At 38.8% G+C, this 22,109-nt stretch overlaps 1 protein-coding gene across 1 annotated transcript in view; it reads left to right on the top strand.

Moving 5' to 3' along the window:
- The window catches only part of ANKRD27 (ankyrin repeat domain 27), a gene marked incomplete at its 3' end in the record, with an annotated part of 32,354 nt that extends 12,899 nt beyond the window's left edge, over positions 1-19,455 (top strand). The window contains exons 13-28 of the mRNA XM_080351656.1: positions 240-367; positions 828-910; positions 1,674-1,789; positions 2,541-2,633; positions 3,000-3,197; positions 3,509-3,568; positions 3,660-3,779; positions 6,399-6,443; positions 10,341-10,463; positions 12,189-12,386; positions 13,801-13,920; positions 14,973-15,134; positions 16,025-16,133; positions 17,159-17,240; positions 17,795-17,867; positions 19,183-19,455. Coding sequence (XP_080207782.1) covers positions 240-367; positions 828-910; positions 1,674-1,789; positions 2,541-2,633; positions 3,000-3,197; positions 3,509-3,568; positions 3,660-3,779; positions 6,399-6,443; positions 10,341-10,463; positions 12,189-12,386; positions 13,801-13,920; positions 14,973-15,134; positions 16,025-16,133; positions 17,159-17,240; positions 17,795-17,867; positions 19,183-19,455 — 1,983 coding nt within the window. The remainder of the gene's footprint in view (positions 1-239; positions 368-827; positions 911-1,673; positions 1,790-2,540; positions 2,634-2,999; positions 3,198-3,508; positions 3,569-3,659; positions 3,780-6,398; positions 6,444-10,340; positions 10,464-12,188; positions 12,387-13,800; positions 13,921-14,972; positions 15,135-16,024; positions 16,134-17,158; positions 17,241-17,794; positions 17,868-19,182) is intronic.
- Positions 19,456-22,109: the final 2,654 nt, after the last annotated feature.

Raw genomic sequence — 22,109 nt, 5'->3', positions numbered from 1 at the left:
AGATTCTTCTTAATACTGAATGCCCATTATGGGGTTTTGTGCTGTGGCATTGTTCATTTCTGCTTTCTAATGCTTGAATACACATCTTTTATAATCAGTTCCTTTTGTTTTGTGCTTCAGTAAATTACTCTGGTTTTTTTGGGGTGTGTGGTGGGCGGAGGTGTTTTTGGTTTTTTAATTTCTTCTTAAACAGAGACTTTTAAATTGGTTTCTTATTCTCTTCTCTTGGCTTTTTGTAGCATATTGCTTCGGGTAATCAGGAGGAAGTGGAGCGATTACTAAGTCAAGGTGACAGTGATAAGGACACTGTACAGAAAATGTGTCACCCGCTCTGTTACTGCGACAAATGTGAGAAACTAGTTTCTGGGTAAGCACTTTTCATCTCCACAAATACATAAAAAGCTACGTAAAAGTTCTCATCCAAGGTTTGCTTTAGAAAGCAAGCCGCTTCTGGTTATGGAGTAAGTTGGTAACCCTTGGGATGTAGTAGAGAGCGTATGTTTGTGTGCTTTGAAGGAGCAAAAAAATATTGGGAGAATACTGAATGCCTTGGAACCAACCAATTTGGTGATGGAGGCTGCATGTCCTTGGGCAAATGTGGTGTGGAATGTTTCTTCTCTTGAACCTGACTTGAACATCTTGGACAAAACCGTGTCTCTTAACAAAATGTATAACTCTATATAGAATAATTTGTCAATGAGAAGAGGGTAAAGGATAGAAAGTTCCAGAATCCGTTTTGTGTCAGCCTTGGCAGTTTTTCTCTCTCTCTCCTCCTTACCACCGCTGCATAGGTAACTGAGCTGCTTTTAAACCATTGTGTTTTAAAGGAAACTGAATGATCCTTCCATTATCACTCCCTTTTCCCGAGATGACCGAGGATACACACCACTTCATATAGCTGCTATTTGTGGTGAGTGGTGTTGGTTTTTCACCAGTGTTTACTGTCCTTATGTTCCTTATTTTTATGTTAGCATGTTTTCCAATTTTGCATTAAAGAGTGAATTTAACATTAAATTGTGTTGTTCGTATTTGCTATGTAAACTGATATCTTGGTGCAGACTGAAGTTATTGTATATTCTTTTAAGCTGAGTTTCTTATGCCTAAGTTATTGTTTATTTGTTTCCTGGCTGTTTGCTCCTGCTTTAGTGTTTACCACAGTAGCTGTGAAAAATTAAAGGTATGTCATCAGAAACTAGTCTTGTTTTAAAGAACTGGCATATTGAGAAGTGGATCTTTGCTCTCTCCTGCACCTGGCTGTGCATGGTAGAGCTCTACCAGCTCCTATCTTGTAATGTTCATTATGCCACTGATCTTACATTTATTAGAAGATGGTATTAGTTTTCTTAGTGAGGTTTTTTTTTTAATAATTTCTTTTTTGAATTATTAAATACTAGTAGGAGAGTGCTTTGTGTGACATGGCTTTATTTTCTATTATTTTCCTACTCATAAGATAGAAGCGGAGCTTGCTTTCAGCTGGAGGTTCTTTTATGGAGCTTTAACCTTGAGTAATCTGTAACAAAAAAAAAACCCAAATTCTAAGAAAGTGAGTATACGGTATATAGAGACATAGTACACAGGGTGTCTTGGTTTGTAATTCATGTTTGAATTTGAAAATGAGCAATGTTCTCGTGGAAAGTTTACTTCTTTCTTTTAATGTCTGTGTATTTTCCAAGGGCAAGCAGCGTTCGTGGATTTACTAGTAGCCAAAGGAGCTGTTGTCAATGCTACGGATTACCACGGTTCAACTCCGCTTCATCTTGCCTGTCAGAAGGGATATCAAAATGTTACGGTAAGCACCAAAAGGCTTAATTAGAAAGAAAAAGAAATACTTAACCTAAACGATAAATACAGGACTCTTACTGAGCTATTCTGCTATTACTGTCAGTTAGGTCTTCTGAGAAGCTTTTACCAGAACTGTGTACACTGACAGAGTTGTGGCTCTTTTATCATTATAGTTTGCATGATATTTTATTTTTTCCTATACTGCAAGGTTTTCAGCCATTTCTGATAACCAGGCAATTGACAGCTGTGCATTTTATTAATACAAATCTCTAATACACAGTACAAATGGAGAGCCTGTTGACATCTCTGCTCTTAAGAACCATTGCAGTCATTGGAATGAACAAAGTGACTTCACATTGTGTTCAGGATGGACTTTCTAACTACATTAATTATTGTGTACTTGGATTTTGTATATGCAAGATTCATTGAGTAGCATTGTTGAAATCCAGCTGTTCTTCACTTACATAGGCTCTTAAATATGGTATAAACTATCACATAGTATGTGTATTGCAGTGTTTGCTGCAGTAGGTTATTCATTTTTCACTGAATATGTAAGAAGCAGCTGTTATTTGGTTCTTAGAGTAGGGAAAAATCAGTCCTGTAATGCCAAGAGGGTAGTGTCTGAAACAGGAGAGACTTAGCTAGTTTTTCATTAAGTGCTTCATCATGCTACAAACCTAAAGGAATCCACAGAATAACAATTATTTGTCCATTAATTTTTTAGTTACTTAAATGTCTACTTTCCTTTTTCTTTTAAGCTTCTCTTGTTGCACTATAAGGCAAGTGCTGATGTTCAGGACAATAATGGAAACACTCCACTTCATTTAGCCTGCACTTACGGTCATGAGGATGTAAGTAATTGTTTTGTAACAAACTAAATGGGCGTTCTAATGGAATAGAATTAAACCGTGATGCAAATTTGTACTAAACTTACATATTTTTAAAAGTAAATAAAAAAAGACTTGGAGGCTATTTAACACTGTAAATGAGGACTTTGTTCAGTAGTTCGTAGCAATTTTTAGTATGTATTCACTTTAAAGATACCAATATTATACAATGTTGGTTGTTTAACTCTTTGATGACACTGAATTGTGAAAGCCTGTCCTTTAGGCAATGGGTTATATGAGCAGCAATGAAAAAACTTCTTAGGATTGCACTTGTTTTATGAATTGAGAGACAATACTATAATTTATTGATAACTTTCCTTTTCTTTCCAGTGCGTCAAAGCTTTAGTCTACTATGATGTGCATTCCTGCAGGCTAGATATTGGTAATGAAAAGGGAGATACTCCTCTTCATATAGCTGCTCGGTGGGGCTATCAAGGGATCATAGAAGTGCTTTTGCAAAATGGGGCAAATCCAGAAATTCAAAACCGCATGAAAGAGACTTCCCTACAGTGTGCATTGAATTCCAAGGTATTCCTCTTTGTCTTCCAGCCTGGTTTCTGTCTGATACGATTTCACAGCAGTGTAGGTGCTTACCTGCTAATAGGAGTTTGGGGTCTGGTACTACGAAAGTGAAGATGTATGTTTGCCCTTAAGGAAGAATGGTCACGTTTTGAATGTAACAGCATGAATACAACCTGTGGTATAGAACATAAACTTGTAAATGCATGCTTTTAATCTGCTCAGTCATAATCTGTTACTAATATTAGGTTGTGTCTCAGTCAGTAAATTCCTCTTTAAGTGAAGTTACATTGGTTGTTTTTATTAATATTTTTATGCAGATTTTGTCATTGATGGAATTAAACTGTCTAACGTTTGAAAGAGGACAGTGCGCTTCCGAGGTAACAACCAGTGCAAGTTGCTAAGCTTTTTTTGCCTATGTTTAACCTGCTTAATCTGATAGGTAACTTTTCTCCCCCCTCCAACTTCAAGTCACCGCTTAGGTCTCCTCAGCTCTCAGCAGAAACCTTCAGCAGAGGGTCATCTGTCTCAAGCCTGTCGTCAGCATCAACTGAAATTAGGCAAGAAGAAGTAAAAAATAGTTATAAAGAGGTAAGACTGAGGTATAAGTTTGACAATAAACAAAGTGAAGGAAGAGTGATATTTTGCGACACTGCTTTAACTGCTTCTTCAGGAATAACCTTCTGTCTGGTTTGGAAAATTATCTGTCCTCAGGTGCTTGTTGTCTTAGCATCTAAACCCTGATTTTTGTACGGTATCAGCTGCTCTGCTGGTTAGTTCTGGGGAAGAATTGAAAGCATATTTGAAGTAGTTGTTCAGATTTATTTCAATTAAGTACATAATTTGAGGTTTACAAAGTTATAATGGTAATCAGTGCCCCAAGGACTTTGCTGTCCTGTCCAGGATTTAAATGCCACTGTTAGGTTACAAAATCTGTCAGGGAAAAGAGACTAGTACAGGCATACTGGCAAACAATGTTAAGACAAGCTTTCAAAATAGGCATAGGAAATAAATTTTTAATCATATGAAGAACCACACACTTGATAGTAAATATCTTGCACATGTGTTTGCTGATTTTGCTCTGTCCATACCAACCAAGGTGCCATCCTCTGGATTTTTTTCAAGTGGGACCTCAGATCCATACTTGCCATTTATCCCCTCCTAAGACTGTGGTATCATCACTCCTTCTCATGCTTCTCTATTTTTTCCCAGTCCTGCTGCTCCATTTTTTCCAGACTGACTTCCTTAGTGTATTTGTTTCCATATCACCTCTCCATTCAAATTATCTTTTCTGCTATTTTTAGAAGATTATTCTCCTACCCAAAGTTTCTGTTTTCTAAAACTGCTCAAGAAGCTCAAAGATGTACAGTTTGACTGGAAGGTATTACCTCAGACTTCATTATCAGTTATTCTACGAGAGCCTCAACATAGGAGTGTGCCCCCTTGTTTGTACGGAGTCAAGCACTCCAAGTCAAGTCTTAACATAAAGTTACCTGAATGTAAAAGTTCACCTCATAGATTGAGGATTTATTTTTCCTTGAAGGAACAAATATATCACACCCAAGAGCTAAGACTGTAGTTCAAACCAGGGAAAAAGATTACGAGCAGCTTACACCTTAGATTGACCTTCTCCTGTAATCCGGCTTTAGGCTGTTGGTGTTTGCCCAGTTTCACGTGTGCTCCCGGCTCTGGTTGTTCCGAAGCACAGGGGCCATGGCCCGGCCTGAGCGAGCTCAGGGAAGGGGACGCCTCTGGAAGTAATGGGAAGATAGTAGGATCAGTTTTCCAGACTTTAAGGCTTAGACCATGTGGATGCAGTTAGATGTTTATTAATCAATACTGCTGATGAATTAAACTCTTCGCTTAAATGAGCCAGTCATGGTGTATGTCTTGTATCTGACTGGTCTACAACTTAGAGAAGAGAGAGTAAAACAGCTTCCTCTGTTGGAACTGATAACTCCTTGCACAGTTTCTGTTCAGCAACAGAAAAACTGAGCCTCTGAGTGAATTGCAGCTCTTAAAACTGTAGGGAAGTTCTTCCTTTTGGAAAGAAATTCTCAGAGCTTGTGGGTTGCTTGCAGTTACCGTGAGGCATCTTATATGTGATAAGACTGGCTACTGAAAATCAATACCTTTATGTTCTCTGGTGACATTATCCTATGTGATACGGGGAAATTGATAGGAGGCACAGATCTCCCTTCTATATATAGTCCATGTTAGATGTATATGTGTAGAGATTGGGATTTGGCTCACCTAACTTCAGATGTGTTAATTTCTCTGGAGAGAAATTAATTTTGAACATGCTTGGTTAGACCCGAGTTGCATTTGAGTGTCATTTGTTGACTGCATTCTGTTTGGGGGTTAACAGAGAGGGAGTTTAAATGACTGGCTTAGATTTAGACAGTTCACTTCTAGACATTCAAAGTTAGACAAGAGGAATCCTGCCTTGAGTGCCTTGCATTGACTTCCATGAGCCTCACCTGGTGTTAGATAGGTAGCAATAAAATAGTAGTAATAAAATAGAATTAAAAAGAGATAAAAATGGATGGAGGGATTTAATCTGGCGTCTGATCTTTCACCTGTAGATGTGTCCTGTTCTTCTGTTAAAAACCTGAAGAGACCAGACCAGTAAAACACAACTCCCTTTTAGTCTCATGCTTCCTTGTTTGCTTTCCCAAGCACTGCTGTCACAATCAGCAACGTACTCATTTGCAGATAAAGATTAAAATGTGACAGTAGCTGTTAGTCCATGAAACCTGCAACTTGCAAAACTTACCGTCCTTGGTGCTTCTGGTCACCTGTAGTAGCTCAGCAAGAGTCCAAACAATGCTTATGTTTATAAGAGTAGAAATTTGTCTCGAGTAGGGGTTTTTAAGGTTAGGTTCACAACAGAAATGCATGGTCAGCTGCTGCTGAAGCGGCATCGTAACTTATGTAAGCTTACGTGGCTTTGTGTGTGGACTACATGTCCTCTCTTTAGGTAGTACTGCTTAACTAAGCAAGTCAGAGGTCATCAAATGGCCACAGGCCTTGCACAGCTTTTGTACTTCATAAAGGAAGAAGGTTTTTGCTTTATAGCAATAAATAGGGAATGGGCCAGCAGTAATTCTACCATGTGATCTTAGGAGGTTAGTAAAAAACCCAGGATTTTCTGTGTACAGCTTACTACCAGTACTAACAAAGCAAATAAATTGTTTTCTTCATACATAGGTGGAAAAGCTCCTAAGAGCAGTTGCTGATGGAGATCTGGAAATGGTGAGTCTTAGCATGACTGTTGAATTCTGATTCACCTCATTCAAATTGATGAAGTTATTTGTAAATAATGTTAAATGAAGAATGCTTTAGGTAATACTTTCCTTCGGCAAAAAACAAATTCAGCTCAATTTCTGCAAAGAATATTCACTCCGTGTCCCCGAATTATTTTATCCACAGTGTCTAAAGGCCCATTATTTTGACATTTCTCTGACACCTTGCACTAAAGGAATTACTTTAAATGGAATAATTCCTTTGTGAAGGCCCATTACGTAAAAACGTATGCAAAATCACCTCTAGGAGATGCAGAGAACTTGGGAAGAACAACATACAGGGCAGGCACGTTGAAAAGAAATATTGTGGGAAGGAGCAATTTATTTGTTTGCAGGTGCTCAAGCTGAACCGTCAAATGCCGTTTTTAGATAAAGATCATGGTGTGTTGCAGAACTGTAAAAAGATAATATACTGATGTCACAATATTGGACTGGATATGCAGTCAGCACAAAACAGCAACAATAAAAAGGCAAAATAGATGAGTTTTCAGGTAAGCCTGGTTTTTGACAGCAAATCCAATAGAAAGTGTTATTATTCCCAGTTGCTTGTTCCTGCGTCACAGAAGTATGTGATATCGTTTCTCATACGTGAATTGAAGCCTGTGCTCGAGTGGCCATGCTGTGCACCCGTTCTGGAAACGGAATGGTGGGGTTTATGCTTTGTGGGTTTTTGACTTGGCATTCCGGTAATACAGTGTTTTTAAATCCACAAATGCTTTTTGATTCCTAAATGGCCAGGTTCTCTAATGCTTTGAATATTGTCTACTCTTTATTTTGTGTTTACTGCATGTAATAATTGTGCATAGGTACTATAAATTAAAAATGGGCTCTTATATTTTGTTGTGATAGTTTTCTATTAATATTTCATACAGAGAGGAAACTTAGGTGATGCCAGTCAGTACAGAGAAGTTATCCTATGGACATACTACTTCTCTGTAATTTGGATTTCCCTTCAAATAGATAGCTCATGTCTATAATGACACCAGTTTCAGAGTTGATGTACTGTAATTGATGATACTCACCACCTGACTTGACATGAAGTTACTATTTCCCTTTATTCCTGAAAATGTGAACAACAAGGTGCTTTCAATGTCATTCTACTGGGAAATTGGAAGAGGACACAGAAATCTGTAGAAGTTTTGTCTTTGGAAAGATGTCTAAGGCTGTACATGTCTTAATTGTTTGGTAGTTCACAGAAGAAGATTGTGAACCCATGTGGGAATGCAGGGTCTCTCTGCTGGACATGTTCAGGAATTAGAGATGCTAATGAAGCATCACACAGTCAGAATAAGATAGATAATGTGCATCGCAACATACATACCATGCTAATGTTGATTCTCTCACGTTTTATTCCAGTTAGATGATAGAAACAATTTATTAACTGATAGAGGAAAGAACTGCTCATTTGTTAAGTAAATATTGTTATCCTACTTTACAGTATAACTTAATCTTAGTAATTATTACCAGGTCAGCCCTTAAGTCATTTTAAGAAGCAGCAATACATACGATGGTGATATTTACCATCTTCCTGGCAAGTAGTAAACCTGAATGTATTACAATTAACTTTTCATAGACTGTGTTAAAATCTAAACTGCATCATGAAAACATTTGAAGAAAATTAAATATAGTGCTATACTTTGATGAAAAATTAGCATCTAGCACTGCTCAACAGATGTCAATGACGAAAAGCATATGGAAATCTAATCTGTGCATTCAGGTGACAGAATCACATGATTTTTGTGGCTTTACTTGCCACATTACTCAAGTTCATGTAGAACTGTTCATTATAAAGAGAATTGTCCAGTTGGATGGCAAAAGTTACAGCTTGCTTATCTATTAGAAAACCACGGTTATTTAAAAACACTTTATCTTATTCTGACAGCCTGAGATCTGTCTCCATAGGAACAGAAGCAGCAGTAGGGTCATTAGCGCTCTTGTAGATTCCTGCTGTGACAGCCAATTGAGCTTTGCAAGAGGAAGCACTGAAAAAAAAGTGCTATGAAACGGGAAGATTTGAACAACAAAAAGTACTATGCTGTGATTGTTCAGGAAGCCAGAAAACAACCTTTGTCATCATCGTAGCGCCTGCAGACTTCACAAGCAAGTATGCTTCAGATTGGAGGGAATGGTGTTAATCAGCGAGTTTATTTAATTAGCTGACTCAATGGCAACTAATTCTACATTTTGAAAATAAAATTTAGCCCCCTTATTTTCTATGTCTGTAGTGAGAAAGAAGTATTTTAGACAGTATGGAGGGAATATCTGTATTGAAAATATTAAGCTTTATCCTAAAATGCGTTTCACAGTTACGCAGAAGCTTTTTTGAGAGAGGTTCCCTAAGTGTATTCTGACATGTTTAGTGGTTGCTGAATTGGTAGAAGATGATGATAGCTCCATTCGGGGTGGATACTGTTCAGAGTTGGTTTAGCCCATTGTGTATTGCTTTGAACAAAGCCTTTAGGTGGCTCTAAGTCAGTAAAGGATGGTGTAGAAGTAGTCAATGCTGCTTAACATCAGTTCTCTGACTGGATTTGGTGGTCTGGTCTACACCACGGCCCCTTTGTGATGGATGAACCATTCAGCTTTCAACAAAGATACTTAGATTTAACAAAAAACCCAAGCAAATAAAAAAACTCCTTTTATTATCAGAGTGGGATAACACTAGAACAGACCTGGAAGGTCACAGAACCTCTTGTGTTAAACGTATTGGGGAAGAGATTGTTCAAACTTCTGCCAACAGTATTGAGGAAGAACTGACATAGTCTCAGCGTAGAATAGTGGATTGGGGACTATTCTGAAATTCCTTCCACCCAGCTAGTCTTGACTATTCTGCTGGAATGGGTACGTGCAAATCCACCTCAAAAAATCAACCAACGAAACAAACAAATCTCTTGTATAAAATAAATCCTGTGGAGCAGTGAAAAGTCTGGCATACAGGGTACAGTGCTCCTGGGGTGCTCTGCTAGATATTCCTGGAAGTGTGTTACTCTGCAATGTAAAGAAGGTTTTAGATGACAAGTTAACTGGCAAAGGGAGATTATGGACAATTTTCTGAGATGCTTCAGTGTGTGTCTGTCTTGGTTTCTGAGTGCCATGATCTCGGCCCTTTTCACACAGCCACAGAAAGGTGACCGATAACGTATTGTCCCTGGCGTGATGAGACCAATTTAATTCCCACTTCTGCCTTGAGTTTCTGAAAGACTTGTCTCATTGACCATGATACACTAGATAGACGTCAGGCTTAACATTGCCAGGTGGTGCAATAACGGAGACTTAATACAGTCACTGCTAATTCTAACATGTCTTTAGTTTACGGTGGATTAATGAATTTCGAGGTAAAAATGTATTTCTTAAACAGCTTTTCTTTGTTGCATAGAATTTAGTGTAAAATTAACATGCAGTAAGCCCCATGTTTGCACATTGCAAACATCGGAGAAGTCAGTGCCGCTGCATAGTTGTGTATATCGGTTAAATGTTGTCATACTTGTCACTTACGTTTGTTAGAGCAAAAGATGAAACAAAATTCACATTGATATGAGCCTGCACAAATCATCTGAGCTGAAAGGATTTGGAGGGCTTGAGAATGGGTGAACACTGAAGTCTTGATTAGGCAGCAGAAAGTCAATTAAGATTTACTTCACTGCTGTACTTGGTGAACTTTCTGGCTGCTTTGTCAACAACATTTTTTAATGTGGCCTGTGGGCAGCGGTTGCCGGGAGGTAGCTCTGTATTCTACCCAAGATACTCACAAGTCTGTGTTTGTAAAATCTTACTTGTTTACATGTGGAAATCTATTGGGACACGGAACCTTTGGACTCTGTACAAGAGGACTTGCTTTTTATTCCAGGTACGTTATCTCTTGGAATGGATGGAAGAAGACTTAGAAGATGAGGACGACACAGTCAGTATATCGAAACCAGAATTCTGCCATCCATTATGCCAGTGCTCAAAATGTGGGCCAGCACAAAAGGTTGGAATATTCATTCCGTAAAAGGAATAACTTCTGTTCTGGTAACGTAATTTTAGCTCTAGGGAAATAGCATTTATATTGCCCAACACCTCTGTCTAAAAAAACAAATACATATAGATCATAACCGAGTTCATCTGATGTCATCAAATTGTTTTCTTTTTAGTTGAGCCGTAGAAAATTTTGGATACAGGAACAGTGTTCAGAGACTTGCTCAGTATCTTAATAGAGTGAAATAAATGTGCAGTTTGATTTTAGAATATGTGAACTGCTGTTATTAAGGTTTGGACAACTTTGAAAGATGGGAAAAAATCTTTTTCTAAGCCTCAGTTCCTCCTCGTTCCCTTTTTTAGTTTACTTTGCTAACTGGCACAGAGTATCTCCTTAGTATTCAGTTTAGCAAGGGATACCTGCTAATCCTATAATCAATGTAATGCTGATAAAGTATTTTTTAGATTGTGTGACATCTTTCATGCAAGCTATACCTAAAACCTATTCAGAGATTAAGTACAATTTCAAAGGCTTCCTTTCCCTTTATTTATTACGAACTGTAGAAGAGAATCAGGCTTTACGATACACTTTTTGCTTTTTAATCTAAATAAGGAATGATCCCAGCTTCTTGGACACAGAAAACCAATTACTTTCCTTTCAGGAAGAAAATATATTACTGTGTCTGAAGGTATACAGAACTGGATAAATCATCACAAAACAAACCAAAGTATAAATGTTCAGTGTATTGGCTACTTTGAGGTAACAGTATCCATGTCACTTAGCAGAGAAAATGTGAGATGCCTTAACTTGAATTCCTCACTACTACCTTTGTGCAGTCAGAGAGTATGCTGCTTGTCCTTAAATGCTTCACATTCACACTGTGCTTTATTCTCTGATAACGTCCGTGTACCCTGTGCACTGAGATCATGTGCTAAAGATGCCAGAGCCTCAGGCCATTAAGTGCATTTTATTGATAACAGGGGAAGGAGCAGCATTTGCTGCGGAATTTGCCTCCTGAATGAAAAGTAGAAGGAATTTGTTAACTAATCTTAACCCCTGTATTAGGTAGGCACACATTTAAAAGCTCGTTGAAGACAGGCAGAGTGAAAGATTGTCTGCTGCTGTAAATGTTAGGCACCTACACAGCTTGCAGGGATTGAAAAAGGATGTTCTGCACTGCTATGTGAGGTGTGTTCCAGGTGGGTTCCTTATCTTGACTCCTCATGGGAGTCTCTTCTCTGGGCCAGTGTTATTTCCATATGAATAAATTTTAGTTTCTATCCTCATTACCTCGAGCTTCATGTAGCAGTAAAATGGTGTGTAGTGTCTGTCTCCAAGAGCATAAATGTCTGTATAAATGAAAGTAACTCATAGTATTAACACTCCCCATATGTAATAGCATCCTAACAGCTGTAGAGTTCTACTTCTGTCTCATCCTGTGCCACTTTAGCCTGTTTTTAATATCATGAATACTTTGCCTGGAATTTCTCTATATGAAGCTATCCTGTTGGAAGAGAAGAGGGAATAAATAACTCATTTTTCTGTTGAAAAATACTACCGAGCTGCTCTGGTTTACTGACTCTTTTCCTGAAGGTCTCAAACGAGGCTCTGGAGCAGAAGTTCTTGTAATCTCCATCTACCTGTTTTGTGTATACTTAGCAGGTATTTGGCTGGTTTTTGGTCAACAGAAGGCAGCGTGTTTAACGATACAGTTTTATTGTGTGTTTTCCTGAGCAGAAGTTTGGAAGGATCTCTGCTAACGGGCTTGGAGTCAACGTTTCAAACCAGGATGGTTTTACGCCGTTGCACATGGCTGCGCTGCACGGGCACTCGGAGCTCGTCGCGCTCTTGCTGAGGCACGGAGCCCGCACCAGCGCCAGGAACGCAAAACACGCCGTTCCCCTCCATCTGGCCTGCCAGAAAGGTCACTTCCAGGTAACTGCGCCTCTTCATAAATCCCACCTGTTAGCAACAATTTACCAACGACGCTAGACCAGCAACAGGGAAAATTACAGTATCACAGTATCGCAGTATCACAGTATCGCAGTATCACAGTATCGCAGTATCACAGTATGTTTGGGATTGGAAGGGACCTCAAAAGATCATCCAGTCCAATCCCTCTGCTGGAGCAGGAACGCCCAGGTGAGGTCGCACAGGAACATGTCCAGGCAGGTTTGAATGTCTCTAGAGAAGGAGACTCCACAACCCCCCTGGGCAGCCTGGGCCAGGCTCTGTCACCCTCACTGAGAAGAAGTTTCTTCTCAAATTTAAGTGGAACCTCTTGTGTTCCAGCTTGATCCCATTACCCCTAGTCCTATCATTGTTTGCCACTGAGAAGAGCCTGGCTCCATCCTCGTGGCACTCACCCTTTATATATTTATAAACACTAATAAGGTCACCCCTCAGTCTCCTCTTGGTGATTCTGTTTTTTCAATGTCTGAAATCTCCAGACAGAAAGGGGATCTTTTGACTGGAACAGTTTCAGTAGGCACCTTTTCTTTCCTAAATTACCTGGAATAGTGGTTTAATGAAATGTGAATAGCTACTGTCGTACATCAAACACTTTAAAAATACCCTGTGCAGCTGAATCTTCCTCTGTATCCTCAACAGAGTCACTCAGTAAGTAGATTCCAAGCCAAGTGCAGCTGGAAACCGCAGCCCTGACTTCAAGTCAGGGAGGTGTCAGCAGTGAAGGAGCAACATGAGCAAATGAGGGGAGGATATTAATACAGGAGAGGGGAAATGAGAGGGGGAAATAATGATCATGACAAAGCAGGTGCAGAGAGGCAAATGGGAATATGCAGAAATGTGGAAAATGGTTTTTAAGAATAAGGAGCTGAGGAGTGCAAGAGGCAAAAATGGAGAGAATCGTGAAGATGATAGGGAGACAAAGCACTAGGGAAGCAAGAAGAAAATGAGAATGCAACTCAAACTTGTAGGTTAATGAAGGTTATTTCACGAGGTGTTTATAACGTAAAGAATGGCCAAGTGTTCTGATGAGTTTCGAAAGGGAGAAAGGATACTGTTGCTGTGGGAGGTTGTTTTTGATGTTTGAAGTTATTATGTATGTGTTTACATACCTTGGGTTTTGTTTTCTGGCCTTTCTTCCAGTTGCTTAAGGTTTTTTAAAAGGTGTACGGTAAAATATGAAAATTAGTATGATAGGAAGACATGCTTGTGGTTATTGTCTGTTTGGCAAAGATGAGACTTGTTTTCTCCATCCTTTCTTCTTCCATCTCTTTGTCATTCTAGATGTAAAAAAAGAAAGCTCTTTTAAAGAAAGAGCTGTCACTGTGTGGTTATGGTTAGCTGGTGTCTTAAATTAAAGACTTGTTCCTTCTTTCAATAGGTGGTAAAGTGTCTGATGGATTATAATGCTAAACAAAATAAAAAGGATATATATGGGAATACTCCTTTAATTTATGCATGCTTGAATGGTCAGTATGAGACTACTGCCTTGTTGTTACAGGTAAGATCACTGAAAACAGAACACTCAGAGTAGTATTTCTTATGTGATATCTGTGCTTACCCGGTACTCAGGATCAGTATTTTTAGTTATGCATTTCTCTGTCAAAACTACTTGGGGAAAAATAAGAGTATTTGTTATCTAACTCCTTTCAATCCCTTCCCCTCATGTTTTTTTGTTTTTTTTTTTTTTAATTAGATAAATATTATTTTACTGTTGTACAGCTCGATGTTTTTATGGAACGTTTCTGTGGCAGGTGCTAGGTTTTCTTGCTTATGATGCTTTCACATAGAGTTTTTTGTGGTTTTGTTTTTGGGTTGTTTTTTTTTTTTTAAATAATAACGTCTCTTGGAATGTGCAGTAGATAGACACAGAAATGAAAGAAGCTGAGAGGAGGAACTAATATGATCAAGTGGCTTATTGTTGAACTGGTGATTGCTAATCACACAGAATCCCAGAATGTCAGGGGTTGAAGGGACCTTGAAAGCTCATCCAGTGCAATCCCCCCATGGAGCAGGAACACCCAGATGAGGTTACACAGGAAGGTGTCCAGGCAGGTTGGAATGTCTGCACAGAAGGAGACTCCACAACCCCCCTGGGCAGCCTGGGCCAGGCTCTGCCACCCTCACTGAGAAGAAGCTGTTTCTCAAACTTAAGTGGAACCTTTTGTGTTCCAGTTTGAACCCATTACCCCTTGTCCTATCATTGGTTGTCACCGAGAAGAGCCTGGCTCCATCCTCCTGACACTCACCCTTTATATATTTGTAAACATTAATAAGGTCACCCCTCAGTCTCCTCTTGTCCAGCTCCAGAGCCCCAGCTCCCTCAGCCTTTCCTCATAAGGGAGATGCTCCACTCCCTTCAGCATCTTTGTTGCCCTGCGCTGGACTCTCTCCAGCAGTTCCCTGTCCTGCTGGAACTGAGGGGCCCAGAACTGGACACAATATTCCAGATGTATGCATTAAAAATAAAAGCCGAGAAAACCAGAATAGCAACGTCCCGTCTCCATGTCACGTTACTCCGTCTTTACAATTTCGTTTTCTGTTGTTTTGCAGCATGGAGCTGCCGTTAACCTGTGCAACGCCAAGGGGAACACGGCGCTGCACGAGGCGGTGCTGGGGAGGCACGAGGCGCTGGTGGAGCTGCTGCTGCGCAGCGGCGCGGTGCCGCACGTCAGGAACCACAGGAACTGCACCCCGGCCGACTGCGCCGAGCCCGTGAGTGCGCACAGCTCGTTTCTAAACTTCCATACGCACAACCCGGGAAAGAAGGCAAATGTAACTACTTATCACAACAGCGTTTGTCAAGATGTCTGTGTTCAGCAGTTATACGTGATGTAGACTAAGATGCCTGTGTGCTGTACAACATACCCTATGGTACCTGTTGTATGTGAAACCCTGTGTGTTTCTAAAACAAGTTATTCTAGACAAAAAGGGTGAGCCTAGAAAGAATGAAAGCACATATGTGAATAAAAATGACACTGAAATCTATGCTAATAATGATAGAGAGCAGAAGAAATGGTGAACATGGAAAAATGAACACCTGCTAATCAGTTACAGAGCCAGCAATCTTTGTTCCACCTACTATCTTTTGCCCTTCATACATCTAACATGTTTTATCTTGTCATCAATAGCTCTGACATTCCCCTTTAATAACAGCAGTAACATAATATGTAAATTAAATTATAAAGCATTATTTTACTCTTTAAATTATCTGATATATGGTCCCTATCTTTATGCCCTTAAATGGCCTCTGAGATGTAGCATAATGACCACAAAACTCTGTACTGGATCCATTTTAGCATATGTATTACCATTTAAACTGAAATTAGCTTAACTGTAAATAATAAAGTTTAAAATAATAGGTCAAGACCGCAATCATCACTCTGGTACAGTGCAACTTGTGGCACACTGATCTTGTCCCTACTCAAAATGATACAATTTATAGTTCGTATTGATAATGAGGTATTTTTATGTGCGTTACTTAACGGTTACATTAATTTGAACAGCAATTAATTAACACACTTTGCATAGACTAGAATCTTAAATTGTACTGATGTTCTTCTTTTTCTATGACAATGGCGAAACCGGAAACTTTTAAAATTAAGAATTCAAACATCATTAAGTTGCTGGAAACAGCAGCCAGTTGTGTGCCTACATCAGCAGAGAGAGGGAAGGAGTGTGAGCAGCATGCTACTGTCAAGATAAGAAGAAAAGGTACGTGTCATTTCTACTGGTATGAATAAAAAGGGATTTAGGAATTCATGTGCAACTGCATTAAATATTTTATGTAATAGATTTACATATAACTAAAGGACAAACAACTGTTTTGCAAGCTTATTACAGGTAACTCCTAAAATACTATAACTAAACGCAGCAGACTTTGTATTGTATTAATGATATTGCCACAAACACAGTTCTCACTTTTTTGGGGGGGTTGTGGGTGGGAATTTTATATGCAAAACCATTTAAAGTTTAAAAAACTTGCCACATTTGAGACGATGTAATTAACCATGTAATAATTGTCCATTTCAGTGCAAAGTAAACCAGATGAATTTAAATGGCCTCTAGCTGCCATTTACCTTGCCTTAAAACAGGTTAGGGAGTGATGCTTCCATTAGTTACTGTCTCATATTGCGGGACAGAATTAAGAGCTACAAAGGTAACAGTGTGGACCATTAAGCAGGAGTTGGGGTGGATGAGGAGCAGCGGTGCCCATTTCAGCATCCAGGAGTTCTCATCAGGCTTTTCAACATAACTCTTGCCTGCTTCCCTAGGAAAGATTGTGAATGTTCCATTAATACAAAACCAAAATTAATCACAGTATGCCGATGCCAAAGACTGATACAGACCTTTCAAATATTATGAGAATAGTTCTAAAAGAATGACAGAAGGCATGAGTAAGTAATATTAATGAAGAGGTGGTGTAGTGTCTGTGTGGTACTTAGTTCAGGCTTGTAAAAATTTGAGTTAAGGGCGTCAAAGTCCAGAATGACTTGGTCTCTTCAGAAGCTTGGCCAGTCATGCTTACCTGATGAATGCTTACTCCTGCGACTTAAAATGCTTTAAAATTTCCAAAGATAAATTGGGACTCTGATTCAAGTTATTACTATTATAGTTTTACTGTAGAATTTAAATCTAATGTTAGTAGATACCTCTCTTAATTCAGAACTGTGGGGTTTTTTTAATTCCTAAGTGTGACTCAGTTGTAATATTAGCTGCCTGTTCTTTTAAACCCCTAGTGAATTCTAAGCCATGTGAGAAAACCGATGATCCCATAAGCAGACAACTTCAACTGGTCCAATCAATTAACAGATTTAACAAGTAAGCATAGAAGGTTCCTCCAAAGTACGTTTATTGTTTCCCATAAGCAAACAAGAAATACAACTATTAATAAAGCCCAGCGGTGGGTCAGGCATTGTTAATGAATCACATGTGACTAATTGGACAGTGGATGTGAATCCTGCGAGGCGAGCAGGTGCGAATCCCCAGGCAGGGGTGCATTGGGGTGAACAGCAGAGATGTGCTGGGCAGCAGGAGGGAAACGCTGGTGGGGAAGGACTGGCAAACATATGTACAATTTCATTGGCATTAATACTTGGTGCACCATAAATCTGGAATTTCAGAGCCAGACTGCCTTAAAAATATTATCTTAGCGGTTCAGTCAGTGGTTGGGTTTGCCTGTGATCTTTTCAGACGTTAGTGTCTACTAATGTCTGCTCTGCGATAAACTAACGTAGTAGCAGGCTGTCATTCTGAGATGTCAGGTGGCAGCCTTTCTCTGTTGAGATAGTGCCGCCTTGTGGATTTGTTGTGATTGAGAATCTTGTGAAAAGGTTTATGTGGTTAAATTTAATTTCTTTAAAATATTTTTTTAGAGCAAAACATTTACGGAGAACAATAACGAGAGATAAAAGTGTTCCTAATTTTGACTACCAGTTATTGCATCAGGTAAGTAGAAATAGTTGCTTGGACTATTTGTATAATAGAGCAAATCTGTTTGTCTGCTATTAATATAGATACATATAATAGGAAGGTTTTTTTTACTAGTGGTGGTCAGTGAATCCCCAAAGTTCTGACCCGTTTGCTAAATTGTTAATGTTCCATCATTATTCAAACTTCAATGGTGCTTCTATAACACCTCTTAAACATCTTATTCTTACTTTTAAACCTCTTAAGCCTCTTACTGCAGCTTTCATCTCTGTCTCGTTTTCTGTGTCACGTCTGGCAGAACCTGCATTATACTAAGGCTTGAAAACCTCTACAGCGATAGCCAGAGATGCATTTACAAGAGAGAAATTTGCCAGATTAAAATTGAGGTTTCCATGATAAATCTGCTTGTTTAATTAAACGTGGGATTTAGATTTTGTAATTGTGGATCACTGGAGGTGAAGTATGTCATGCACGTGCAGCAGGTGTCAAAAATCTAATGTGACCATGATATATAGCACTTAAACCATGTGTAACTCACGGCTTTGTGAATATACAGGTTATACAGCTTTAAATTTTTAGTGAGTTTACACATGTATAATCTTAGTCAGAAACATCTTCTAGATTGCCGTTATTGCAGTAAAAGGGTATTATAATTGATTTCTGCCTTTAGTTCTTCTCCTAGAAAATCTGCCATTAGCATCCTTGGATTTTCTTTCTTCTCTCTTGTTATTTTAACGTTTGCAGGGTGGTCAGTAATCAGGGAGAGCCACCCACTCTGAAAAGGAAAAATCAGGAGCAGATATGGAAGACAGGAATAGTTGGAATGACCAAAAAGAGTGTTTAAGGGGGCTGTGGGGGCAGGTGTCTCTGCCCTGGCAGATGAGACCTGGAATGGGGGAGTTTCTGCTTCTGCCTTCAGCAGTGCCTGCTTGAGCCCAGCTGTACTAATACTTACATGTTCTTAATGGTAAAAGAAATGGCTGTTCAGTTCAAGTACCTTGAGACTTTCGTTACGAAAGGTGTTCAGAAGAGTTAAGATGATATTCAGGATAGTGCAGCCACAATAAGTTTTGGGATGCCCTCATTATCTTTTCAGTACTGGTGCTGATTTATGTGCAGCCTGGGGCAAGTTGGCCTCTTCTTGTTTTCTCATATGTAAACCAAATACAATTACTGTCCTACAGACTGTGCTACTTTTGTTGGCTGTGTTCTCAGTATAAAGAGTATTATGAAATTCACGGGATAGTTCTATTCAAGAAACACTATATTCATTTCACTTTGTAAAGAAGAAAGTGGGCAATGGTTTTAACGTATCATTTTTCTATCCTCACAGTTAGCTATTAAAAGCTTTGATAAAACCAAGTTAAAATCTGTTGAAACGCTGGACCAGAGCAAAGTTAAGGTTGACACAGGATGCAGCGGTGAGTTTGTGAAACATGACGACGTGACGGAAGTTCCTCACAGGAGTAAATTAATGCACCGAAGACACACTGTTAATGTGCCTCTTCCAGCAGAGAACGTCGGCGATAATATTTTATCCAGCCCTAGAAATCCAAGTATTTCACAGTCAAGAGACTGCTGTGATGACTTGCTTTCAAAACAATGACAAGGGAAGTACACATTTGGTGTCAAAAGCTGGGGAAGGAGGTGGTGGTCATTTTCAATAACCCTTCACTGTATATTGAAGAATTCAGTTGACACGTGCAAGTCACAGCGTGGAACACGGGGCGACTCTTCAGCAGAAACAGAATGTTCCGGCGCTTTCAAAGACCGAATCCTCTGTTTATGTTGGAGGTAACTGCACAGCCGGATCATTCCTGATCTCAACAAACAGGGACGTACCGAGATGTTAGCAGCAAAATTACGTTCCTATTTTACTTAGCACTTACTAAAAAACTATATGTAACAGTAAACCAAATGAAACCCCGTATTGTATTTTTCAGCCACCCGCTTTGTTTTTAAAAGTCTTTGAATAATTTTTGCTTTTTCAGTTTTTATCACTACATTGGATAAGTATATAAATATATATATTTATATATATATATAAAGATATATTGGATAACAAGGTATTTATTGCCAGAGGTAATTGAAATGTCTCTATTTTTATTGTAATGTTACAAACAATTATAGTATATATTTCTGTATATTTCAGTAGCTAGGAAAACAATAGTCCATAACATGTGTGACGCTGCATTAGAAATGTATACATGCTATTAATGTGAAGGGATATAATACTTGCTAATGCCTTTGCAATGCTCCCCTGTATTGGATCTGCAAGAGCAAGTTCTTATACAGGAGCCAAAATACTGGGGGAAAAAGTACAGGGCCCTTGACAAAGCTGAGCTTTGGACTCGCTGGTCACAGCTAAATTTAAATAAAGGCAGAAGCAAGCATGTATAAGGATATACCAAATTGTTTTAAGTTGGCATGTGGGGTTTTTTCCCCCTATCTAAAGCAAGTAATACAAAAATGCACAAATATTCGTGATTCTGAACCTGGGCAACATCTGCAGACAAAACTGCTTAGAAGCCGGCTCTGGACTTCTCTTTAAAAAGGTGAAATTCCAATTATCCAATTATTCTAATTATTCCAATCTTCCATGGGTAAGCGTTTGTTGCAATAGGCCAAGTATCACCCCATTCCTAGAGGTGCTCACTGAAGAACTGAAAGTTTGCAGGTTCCTACGAGATGGCTGCTTAGATTTCAGACTTCATTTCCTACTGTTCCAGTTGCGGTAAGAGAAGCGTAAATAGCACAAGCCAGGTTTCTAAGTGCAGGATTCTTTATTCTTGCCTCATCACATCCAGCTTGCATTTTATTTCCTAAACTATTAGTATGAATAATTGTATTTCTTTTAACTGTGGTATTAGGAAGCTGCCTGGCAAAGTAAAAAGCTGGAATACATACTGGTCATTTTTTCAAGTAACTTTTTAATCCAAGAGGTAAAATGTGCAATAAGTGCACGTATGGACGTTTGGAGATGAGGGTCATGGGTTTATTTTTCTAATAATTTATGAGCTCATCCGATTTTCTAATGTGCCTTGGATTTGTGCCAAATGATTGAACGAAAAAACTAGTAAAATAACTCTTGAAAATGCTGTTTTCTTTGAGCGATTTTTTTCCAAGCATTGAGTTTATGTCATTTCTTTGCTTTTGTTTTTGTAGGCAATTGAAGACTTCCCTTTGTGTTTATGTCTCAGTTGAGGGATCTGTTGGAATTGGCAGTTCACTATGACCTTCTTCCTCTCAGATTCATGGGCTACTGTTATTAGGCTGGGTGGGTTTGGATTGAAGGCACAGAGCTGTACCATTCAGTGAAGCTGAACCTTTTCACTTAACTTCTCTAGCTGTACATCCCCATTAGAAAAAGAAAAGTAGGATGGATGTTCAGCTATTACAAGCCAAAAGACGAAGAGGAAAAACAACATGACCTAGTTTTTTTACTCTTGTGATACTATAACAGTGACCTAGAGTTAAGTCACTTAGCCTAGATGTTACTTAAAAAGTTTAAGATACAAGTAAACTTTCAGAGATCCATAGGTCCAAACTACATAATGAGATTTTTGCTTGTGTTTTAATTATACTGTGCATTTAACTACATGATTCTTAAACCTTGACAATATGGTTTATAAGCTTTTTAATACTGGTGATAGCATGCTACAGAGTTTAGGTACATAATATCCTGCTGTGACTACAGACCAGGAGTTAGAACAGTGACACCACGTGTTCAGTATCATCTTTTCTCTTAATTCTTAATAATAGGCACAGTGTGCTCGAAGAGCTTTGGAAACAGATTTTAAGATAGCTCATTAAATAACGTTGAAGAGGGTTAGAGATAAGTGGCAAGATGTGAACTCGTTATTTAGTTGGGGTTTTTTTCCTATTAAAAGCAAATTTTGAATACAACAGGTTATTGAAAACAGCTGGTTCAATACTGTTGTATTCTAGGCAAGTGGTGAGACAGCTGCAACTCTCCCAAGTTTTAGCCTTGATATGAATGGTTATATAATTATTGGTTAATTTGACTCGGCCAAGTGTTAATGTAGCAGATGCCTTTGAAAAACTTCTCCTCCCCCTCCCCCCCAAAACCAGATATCTGCAAGAAAACAAGAAAAAAAGGTAGTAGCTTACTAAGGAAACTTAATGCAGACTTGGTGCATCTTGCCTAGTTAACAAAATCTGTATTTTAAGACATCTAACAAGAGAATATATTTTTTCTTTAGAGTTTTATAGAAAGAAGTACTAATTTATTAGCATTAA

The sequence above is a fragment of the Nesoenas mayeri genome (assembly GCF_963082525.1).
Source record: "Nesoenas mayeri genome assembly, chromosome: 12".
NCBI lineage: Eukaryota > Metazoa > Chordata > Aves > Columbiformes > Columbidae > Nesoenas > Nesoenas mayeri.
Note: the sequence above shows the minus strand (reverse complement) of the source record. Positions and strands in the feature narration are given on the sequence as shown.